At 44.0% G+C, this 10,000-nt stretch overlaps 1 protein-coding gene across 1 annotated transcript in view; it reads left to right on the top strand.

Moving 5' to 3' along the window:
- The window catches only part of LOC104966429 (disco-interacting protein 2 homolog C-like), a 43,750-nt gene extending 34,846 nt beyond the window's left edge, over positions 1-8,904 (top strand). The window contains exons 8-22 of the mRNA XM_010795616.1: positions 185-232; positions 637-776; positions 2,530-2,666; positions 3,101-3,309; positions 4,125-4,239; positions 4,644-4,845; positions 5,225-5,325; positions 5,404-5,484; positions 5,811-5,934; positions 6,015-6,136; positions 6,359-6,470; positions 6,713-6,822; positions 7,060-7,190; positions 7,766-7,934; positions 8,722-8,904. Coding sequence (XP_010793918.1) covers positions 185-232; positions 637-776; positions 2,530-2,666; positions 3,101-3,309; positions 4,125-4,239; positions 4,644-4,845; positions 5,225-5,325; positions 5,404-5,484; positions 5,811-5,934; positions 6,015-6,136; positions 6,359-6,470; positions 6,713-6,822; positions 7,060-7,190; positions 7,766-7,934; positions 8,722-8,904 — 1,984 coding nt within the window. The remainder of the gene's footprint in view (positions 1-184; positions 233-636; positions 777-2,529; positions 2,667-3,100; positions 3,310-4,124; positions 4,240-4,643; positions 4,846-5,224; positions 5,326-5,403; positions 5,485-5,810; positions 5,935-6,014; positions 6,137-6,358; positions 6,471-6,712; positions 6,823-7,059; positions 7,191-7,765; positions 7,935-8,721) is intronic.
- Positions 8,905-10,000: the final 1,096 nt, after the last annotated feature.

Genomic DNA, 10,000 nt, shown 5'->3' with positions numbered 1-10,000 from the left:
CTAACAGAAGGAGTCTTTCTGCAGATGCTATAACTTATCAAACAAACACAGATCACAAATCTGATTTTAAAGTTTAAAGACCATATTTAATTTGATTAGGAATAGTTCCCAAAACAAATATAACCTCTATATAGTACATACCTCCCAGTAAATAAGAAAGCATTCGTTTGCCTTATTTCTCCAGTGCTCAGCATACCTTAACTCTTTCGGGCCCCGTAGACAGCAAAGGGCGGTGAGTACTTCATGAACTTTATATTGTTGTGGCGTGAACTTCTTTTTTGAAATTTTTGTAAAGATGTGAATAAATGGCTGTCTGGAATGCAAGATAAACATCATTCATAAGATTAACATCTGTTGGAATCTTCATTCATCACGCTAGATTTTCATTCTTTTTTTTTTTAAAGAATTACCCAAATACAAATGAACATTTATGCATCATCACTCATCAGTCTGAAAATCACACTGCTCAGGCAGAGGATAAAGATTAAAGGAACCAATGTGTACCTACTAAATAGCCTGTATTTTAACCCGTGTGTGTGTGTGTGTGTGTGTGTGTGTGTGTGTGTGTGTGTGTGTGTGTGTGTGTGTGTGTGTGTGTGTGTGTGTGTGTGTGTGTGTGTGTGTGTGTGTGTTCAGGCCTGTGGAGGACAGCAGCCAGCCTCCGGGCCGAGGGGTCCTCTCCATGCAGGGTCTGACCTACGGGGTGGTGAGGGTGGACACAGAGGAGCGCCTCTCCGTGCTCACCGTGCAGGACGTGGGCACTGTCACACCAGGAGGTGTGTGTGTGTGTGTCTGTCGTGTCTTAATCAGGCTTATGTGTTCTTTAAATCCATGCCCACTTGTTCCTTAAAGATTTAAACGGCCGGCCCTCAGTGTTGTCATTAAATCGTTGAATTAGTTTTAAGGGCGTGTAAATATCTGTCTCCGAACGACTGAGCGAGTTAAGTGGGTTCAACTTTTTATTTTAAATTCAAACGCCTGAAAAAAGAAATCGGCAAAAGACGGGAGAGAGTTTTCAATATGGCTGCAGTCCATTCTCATCAACTGAGTTTCCCTCCGGAGACAAAGTCACACGGATAGTTTAACAAGGTAACGCAGAACATAAAAAAGCTCTCAGGACATTATACATCATCCGCTCAGGCCGTTAGGAAGGATCCACAGACACCACTGACGTTATTACTTGGCTGACCCAAATAAACCTGTTTAATAAGGACCCCAACCAGAGATTGATTTCTTTATTGATGAGTTCAGAGATTATGTTTTTAATAACTTGCAAGGTCTTAAAAGTAATTTGAAATATATTTATTTTAGTGCTATAAAAGTTTTCTAATGGATACAAAGTTTGTATTTTGCAAGCTTGAACCAGTGTGTTTCCCAACATGTAGCTGACATATCATGAGCTTAAAGTTGTTAATAATTAATACAAATACTGCTGGGGATCTTTAACTTTGGATATTTAGCGACAGTGAAATAAGCGAACTTTGCTTATTTCAGTGCCTTAACATAACATCACTGATCTCTCCTCCACACTCACACCACCTAGTGTCTAACTGCAGCAACTACACCCACTGCAACACCACTTATAAATTAAAGGCAGGATTGAAAATCTCTAAACTCTTTCAGACCCTCAGTAATAATCTTGTTTGGGAAGTTCTCTTCCATTCGCCTAAAAAAATCTTGATCTTCAACTTGTGAAACCCCAACAGATACAGTAAAGTTATAGCACTCTCATCATCAGAATAATACTACCTCTTCTGAGTGTTAATACTATAAAATTACTATTAATGTTGTAGCCATACTTGATATGCTAATCTAATAAAAGATTAACTCTGAATTGAAGTGTAGTAAAAATATAAAGTGATTCAAGTGTAAAAATACTCAGATTTATTAGTACATCACTTCAGTAGTTTGTTACTTCCCACAACAAGGCCAGTCTGGCACCTTGATACCGTATCGTTAATATTCAACTGGCACCACCTCCTGTTTAGATATTCTCTTCCTAACCCACTTCCTGCTGTAGTCTGGTTTTGGGTCGACCCAGACGTAGGTAGACGTCCTAACTGGGTCAGAACAACCTACTTTAGCCAGTTAAGCCCGGTACCGGGGGAAAAACACAACACCTTGCAAGAAACAGCGTCTGAGGGCTTCTTAACATTTAACAAACTATGAATGTGTCATACCCACCCAATGGGTAATGTTTAGATGGATGTTAGGAACTTCCCCTCGATTCTATTGGCTCTAACGGTTAAAAAGAGGTGTCAATCATCAAAACCGACTGAGAGGGGCCAGAGATATGGAAAATGCACCCAAATGATCCCAGAAGTGTTTTTTTGTCTTCTAAACCTCTCTAAAAAGGTCAAATGTCACTTGTTTTGCATCAATCTTGATACAGGGTACTTATTATATGTTATAGTTTGGATTCCTAAAGCTTTTAGTCTACTATCCCATCATTCAAGGGTGGTTTTCACTATAAGTAATGGGTTTTCTTTGGACGGAAACTTCAAAGTTGTTAACCCTGTCCCCCCCCAGGCCTGGTGTGTGTGGTGAAGCCAGAGGGCCTCCCCCAGCTGTGTCAGACGGATGAGATCGGGGAGTTCTGCGTCTGCTCCGTCGCCACCGGCACCTCCTACTACGGCCTCACCGGCATGACCAAGAACACCTTCGAGGTGTGTGTTGCGTGTGTGTGTACATGTGTGTTTAGTTTGTCACACGTTTTCTTTTTTTACAATTCTTTATTTCGAAGACAGTTGAGAACATTTCACCAGTTGCAGTGAAATATACTTGCAGTTACAGGGAGTAGTAAACATTTGCAATAAGGGTACAGTATACATTGAAACCCTCCACTTCTTATTGTCCTCTTCTTTTTCTGATGTGCCGTTTGTCATACATCAAACTGATCCAATACTGAACTGTTTATATGATCAGAGCTGCCTCTTAGCTTGATTTGGCACTATTTCATTCAAAACTCTCTAAAAACATTAATTAAGAGCGACAGCAGTGTGACACGATCAATAGAAAAGTCCTGAGTAAGACATATCTATCCAATCTATTTCTGGCTTGTTGCCATGGCGACCCTGCAGCTGAGCATGTGTGTGTGCAGGTGTACCCTGTGGGCCCCAGCGGGGGTCTGGTCAGCGACTACGCCTTCGTGCGGACCGGCCTGCTGGGCTTCATCGGGCCCGGCGGCCTCGTCTTCATCACGGGGAAGATGGACGGCCTCATCATGGTGAGCGGGCGGAGGCACAACGCCGACGACATCGTTGCCACGGCGCTGGCGGTCGAGCCGATGAAGTTCGTGTACAGGGGAAGGTGAGCAGAGGGGGCGGGGCTTAAAGTCAAACGAACAGTTAACGAAATCCAGCAGCCAGATGTCAACCGTGCTGCATTCAATGACAGCGAGATAAATGAGCCGTCTCCCCGCACATAATACAGCTGATGAAGTGGAGCAGCCGAATCCAGACACAGCCTTAGAGCGGAGTTTAATTGTGAGAGGAGGAAATTCATCTTTCTCCTGACAGCTCTCATGACGTTTCCAGAGTTATTTAAGGTGCAAGCTTCTGCAGAACCCAAGTCACAGAGGAAGGATCCCATATTGAAATGAAATTGAATATTCTATTGATTTTGAATTTGAATATTTTAATTGCAAGATGTAAAAGAGACAGAGGAGAGTTATGGGTTAGAGTGTGTGCTGTCATCTCTGATTCTCTCTTTATTTCTTGATGTTTTATTACTGGAGTGCTGGCTGGAGTACTCTGATTGAATCAGCTGAGTGTGTGCATGGTTCACTGTGTAATACCATTTACTTTTATTGTCCGCACACATTATTTTTACTTCCCTCCCTTTATATACTGCGTACTACAACATATGCTGTAGAAATACATTTAAAAAGGCAGTTTTTAGATTCCTGTTGCTCTCCTTTGACACCAGACACTTGATAAGAAGCATGAAAAACCTAAACTAATCATGTTTTGATTCAGATATTCAGCGCAGTTTGAGTCGTTTTCAAACTCAAATTGTCTGATTGATGGAAACATTTCTGACAGTATGCCAATGTGTCAGCCCAGTTCAGAGACAGCTACACTGACATAGAGACATGAAGAGTTATTTTCTCCTCCGCCCTGCAGGATAGCGGTGTTCTCGGTGACTGTGTTGAGAGACGAGAGGATCGTGGTGGTGGCGGAGCAGCGGCCTGACTCCACGGAGGAGGACAGCTTCCAGTGGATGAGCCGCGTGCTGCAGGTGATCCTCACTGTTCCTGTTATTCTGTCCACCTGTCAGGGTGTCCGCGGGGTCTTAAAAAGTATTAAAAGTCGAAATTTGACTTCGGGATTCCTGTGACACATTGCACTTATTCTACCACTGACTGCAAGTGAGAAATAAAGAAACTCTTAACTAAGGGTTGTATCTAACATTGTACAGTAAATCATCTCGTAGATCAAACAGAAATCGAAACATGAAATTAATTAAGAGACACTGACACAATGTAAGACTGATTATTGATCCTAAACCCTCTAACCCCCATACTTTATTTATTTTAAATATATAAACACAATTAGATGTTCAACATCTTGAACCATGATTTCACAGTAATTCCTCCCCATCAGAAAATCTCACTCTGCTCTGCCCCCCCTCCTCTCTCTCAGGCCATCGACAGTATCCACGGGGTGGGGGTGTTCTGCCTGGCTCTGGTCCCGGCCAACACTCTGCCTAAAACCCCTCTGGGGGGCATCCACCTGTCAGAGATCAAGCAGCTGTACCTGGAGGGGGGGCTGCACCCCTGCAACGTCCTGATGTGCCCCCACACCTGCGTCACCAACCTGCCCAAACCCCGGCAGAAACAGCCAGGTGGAGAACAGCTAGACATCTTACAAGAGTGTGTTAGTCTGCGACGGATGGTCTCTGTTAGAAGCTGAATACAATTGTTAATGTGTGTGTGTGTGTGTGTGTGTGTGTGTGTGTGTGTGTGTGTGTGTGTGTGTGTGTGTGTGTGTGTGTGTGTGTGTGTGTGTGTGTGTGTGTGTGTGTGTGTTTGAGAGAGTGTCTGTCTGTGTGTGTGTGAGAGAGAGAGAGAGAGAGAGAGATTGTGTGTGTATGTGTGTGTGTGTGTGTGTGTGTGTGTGTGTGTGGGTGTGTGTGTGTGTGTGTGTGTGAATGTATGTTTATGTGTGTCTCTCTGTGTGTGTGTGTGTGTGTGTGTGTGTGTGTGTGTGTGTGTGTGCTGCAGAGATCGGCCCTGCCTCTGTGATGGTGGGGACCCTGGTGTCAGGGAAGAGGATCGCTCAGGCCAGCGGCAGAGATTTAGGACAGACTGACGACAACGACCAGGTGAGACACACACCGTCTGCAGTATCCACGGTGATATGTCCTGAGTCTCAGCTCTAAATGCAACCTTTTGTGTTTCAGTTCCTGTTCCTGTCCGAGGTCCTGCAGTGGAGAGCTCAGACCACACCGGACCACATCCTCTACACCCTGCTCAGCTCCCGGGTAACAACACACACCGCTGTCACTATTCACATCACAGGGGATTAGTCTCTTAACTGTCCCTCAGATCATTCATCGTTTAAAAACTGCAGCATGCTGACAAAATATAAAACGAGAGATCTTAGCAAATTAGAAATATTTCCGATCAACAGACAAAGTGTTATTGTATTTTTACATGTAAGATACAGAAGCAACTTACCTCCTTTCAACAGAAGCAGACAAATAATTAAACAACAAAAACAAATTAGGAAGTGACAGGTACAATCGACAAATAGTTAAAGGAACAACCGGCTCTCATGGATCCCTCTCCTCCCTCTCCCCTCCTCCAGGGGGCGGTCTCCAGCTCCCTCACCTGTCTGCAGCTCCATAAGAGGGCGGAGCGCGTGGCGGCGCTGCTGATGGAGCGAGCCGGTCTGCAGGAAGGAGACCACGTGGCTCTGGTCTACCCCCCAGGTCAGAGCACGCACACTTATTTTCTAACAATATCTGTGCTTAGATTCAAAATGTCTGACCAATCTGAATCACGCCTGCAGGCATCGACCTGGTTGCAGCCTTCTACGGCTGCCTGTACGCCGGCTGTGTTCCCATCACCGTGCGACCCCCCCACCCTCAGAACATCTCCACCACCCTGCCCACCGTCAAGATGATCGTGGAGGTAAGGGACTATTAAGTACTCTCTCACACCGCTTTTCTACTTGGCTGAAGAAAGCACTACATACTTTATTTTTATGTACCTTGTATTTAGAGTTGAATTGCCTTTTTCATAGTCTCTATAAGAGATGCTCGCTCCAGCTGTGTAAGAGGAATAAGGAAATGAATTATTGAAATGAAAGGATCATACAGCAGTATCCTTAAGATTGCCCCCCCCGCCCTGCAGGTCAGTCACTCGGCCTGTGTGATGACCACGGCGGTGATCTGTAAGCTGCTGCGCTCCAAGGAGGCCACAGCCACCGTGGACATCCGGAACTGGCCGCCCGTCCTCGACACTGGTACGGCTGCAGTCCATTCTTTTTTCAAATTGTACATGTTTATTGAGGTCCCTATAATCGTGACACTTGATTGGTGTCAATAGCATAAAGCATTCAGTCCAAAGAAATGAACAGTTACAACTTATTAAAAATGTTTGTGCAGCGAAAATGTGAAATCTTTCCATTTTATGAAGATGAAAGTGTGTGTGTGTGTGTGTGTGTGTGTGTGTGTGTGTGTGTGTGTGTGTGTGCGTGTGTTGCAGATGACCTTCCAAAGAAGAAGCCCCCTGCTCTCTATAAGCCCACCAACCCTGACGGTCTGGCCTATCTGGACTTCAGCGTGTCGACCACCGGCATGCTGGCTGGAGTTCAGGTCAGCTCACAGTTAACTCACACAAACAAAAAACTATTACAGACTCCCCTCTTTATTCTATTTTCTGTTTTCAATATCTATTTATCAATATATGGAATGCACTTTCCTTAAATCCTCTCATAGTGTGTGTGCTTCCTTAAAGAACGATTCCTTTTAGATTAGCGCTCCATCTGTCTGCCTTAGTTCGTCTCTGTGTGTGTGATGTCGTGTCTCTCTCTCCTCCCTACCTCTCTCCAGATGTCCCATAATGCCGTTGGAGCCTTCTGCCGCTCGGTGAAGCTGCAGTGTGAGCTGTACCCATCCAGAGAAGTGGCCATCTGTCTGGATCCGTACTGCGGCCTGGGCTTCGTGCTGTGGTGTCTCTGCAGGTCCGTGCCCCCCCCCCACTCACACCATTTAAATGTACTTATCAATGTTCAATATCAGATGACAGTGTGAAAGATGTCGCTCATAGTGAACCTACGAAGTATTGTTAGCTGAATCTGCAGCTTCTCTTTGGCTGTATCATTTACATTTTTAATAACCACTGTGAATGATCTGTCCCTATATTTCACTGCAGTAGCTTATTTATTATTATTATAGAAATGTTGGTTCATGTTATACTCAAATAACCATGAATTCTAGAATGTTTTCCTCATATAAAAAGAACAGACATTTTATCCGTGACGTTTCAAACTCTGCTTCCAGATCTCAGGTCTGCTTAGTTTGAAATCCCCAGCTCATAAATCCTGATCTTGGCGAGAGCAGACTTCTGCTGCTGAATGTCGTATAAATAAAGCACACTGCAAATCACTTTCGCTATGAGAAGTTTCTCGTCAACCTAAATGACGCTAAGATTAATGTCCGTGATTTTGGTTCTCTGGGAAATATATCTCGATCTCTAAGAGATGAATGCTTATTTTATTGCATATAAGAAGTAAAAGAGTGTGTTTGTTTCCTGCAGTGTGTATTCAGGCCACCAGTCCATCCTGATCCCCCCCGTGGAGCTGGAGTCCAACCCGGCGCTGTGGCTGCTGGCCGTCAGCCAGCTGAAGGTGCGAGACACCTTCTGCTCCTACAGCGTCATGGAGCTCTGCACCAAAGGACTGGGCCTGCAGACCGATGCGCTCAAGGTCAGAGACACAACTCCAGCCACAAAGATTCATTACATATTTAAACCCTTTTCAATCAACTGGACATTTACTAGAAACATTTGTAGGCCAGTTCGCGCCTCTCAGAGATTTGTCTCAGGGCTGGTGATCCCAGATTCTATCAGTGCTCTCTAACTCAGCCACACATGAAGCCTGAGCTGACTCACTGCGGAGACATGTGTCCCCCACAGTAATAAACTCAGAGCGTCTCCGTCTGCGCAGCCTGAGGACACGTCTGAAGTCACCGGCGCCTCTGATTGGTCACAGCAGAGTTAATTTGAGTGATTCTCTTTCTTTAAGTCTCCATGGAGACTGAAGGATGAACGCGGGAAGGAAAGTAGGAATGATCCGAACTTACTCACACCTCAGTATTTCTGTCCTTCTGAGCACTGACAGAAAGCAGTGAAGCATCAACCTGCTTCACTTCTGCTCCAGAAGAACACTTTGTTTATTTCATTGATTTTTGCTTCAAATGTTATTTCTACGGCTACAGAAGAGGAATCAGATATGAATCTCTGAAAAGCAGAATAACTTGTGACAGCAGGAGATTAGAGTTGTGTTAATCTGTTGCAACAGGATTTCAGTATTCATTTATTAAGTGAAGTTAAAAAAATAAGCATAAAAAAGTAAGTATAAAATATATATATGGGATAATTAGTCAGCTCTGTAAATATATATAAAACCCTGATAAATAATTCTCATGATAAACCCTCACATGAGAAGTCCTCAGAAGTCCGCTGATGAAATGTGTTGTCTGTCTCCTCCCCAGGCTCGGGGTCTGGACCTGTCCCGGGTCAGGGCCTGCGTGGTGGTGGCGGAGGAGAGGCCCAGGATGTCGCTCACACACTCCTTCTCTAAACTCTTCAAAGACCTCGGCCTCCACCCTCGATCTGTCAGCACCGCCTTCGGCTGCAGAGTCAACCTGGCCATCTGCCTGCAGGTAAACAGCTGATTCTGCTGCACGCTGAACATCACAGACTCAGGAAACTACGGCAGCAAAACTGAGTCGGAAATTATGATTACCAAAGAAACAGAATGCTTTATAAATTACACTATTTTTTATTTTCTCAAAACGGCAAAAAATACTTTTAGTCACTTTTTCTACTCCAAAAATGTTCAACTTTGAATTAGATTATGTCATTTTGGAGCAAAGTTCTATTTGTAGAATATATTTTCTTAATACAAAATCCTTGTTTGCTTTTTGAAAAAACACCTCACAGTTCATATTAAGTGGTGCAGTGATGCGTCCTAAAACCCGGAAGTGAGTTAGCATTTTACCACTTCCGGTTCCTTCGACAAAAAGCAATGCAATCTCTCCATAGGATTTTGGAAATAGCTGGAAATCAGGTCTGTGGTTGAGACACATTGAGAGAGACAGATCAAGTTTTGTTCTACGACATTAAATCCATCAGCAGTGACCCCACTGGTGATTTCTGAAGAGTTGACGTGTCTGAGAAACGATGGTTGTTACCAAGTGGCTGAATAGGACTACAGAAGTTGCCCAGTTCTGCTTGAAAGCAAGTCCCTGCCTCCTGCAGACTGTTCAAACAAACGCTTCAACTCGTACCATTTAGAATCTGTATGTTTGAATATGGATCTTAAGTTGGCGTGACGTTGAAGCAGAGACCCTGCTGTAGTTCCTTTATAGCATAACGTTAGCATTTTGCTTCTGGCGACTAGATTTATGATTCGAAAATTATAAAAGTAGGGTAGACGTGTGGATATTATCCGGCTGAACAAAACGTGATCCGTCTCTTAAATGTGTTTCAACCACAGACCTTATTTCCAGCTATTTTCCAAAATCCTATGGAGAAATTGCATCGCGTTTTTGGCGAAGGAACCAGAAGGAGTTTGCTTCCGGGTTTTAGGACGCGTCACTGCGGTTCTCTATTGAAGTACATTGTAAGTTTCATTTGAAGCAATGTCCGGCAACTGTTTATCAACGAGAAATAAATAGATACAAATCTGAAAGTGTCAGTTTTGGTTTATTTCCTGTCCCTTCAGCATCTCACAACCCACTTGTTGTGATCTCTTGTCATTAGATATCA

The sequence above is a fragment of the Notothenia coriiceps genome, unplaced genomic scaffold (genome assembly GCF_000735185.1).
Source record: "Notothenia coriiceps isolate Sejong01 unplaced genomic scaffold, NC01 NC01_scaffold00037246, whole genome shotgun sequence".
Lineage (NCBI taxonomy): Eukaryota > Metazoa > Chordata > Actinopteri > Perciformes > Nototheniidae > Notothenia > Notothenia coriiceps.
Note: the sequence above shows the minus strand (reverse complement) of the source record. Positions and strands in the feature narration are given on the sequence as shown.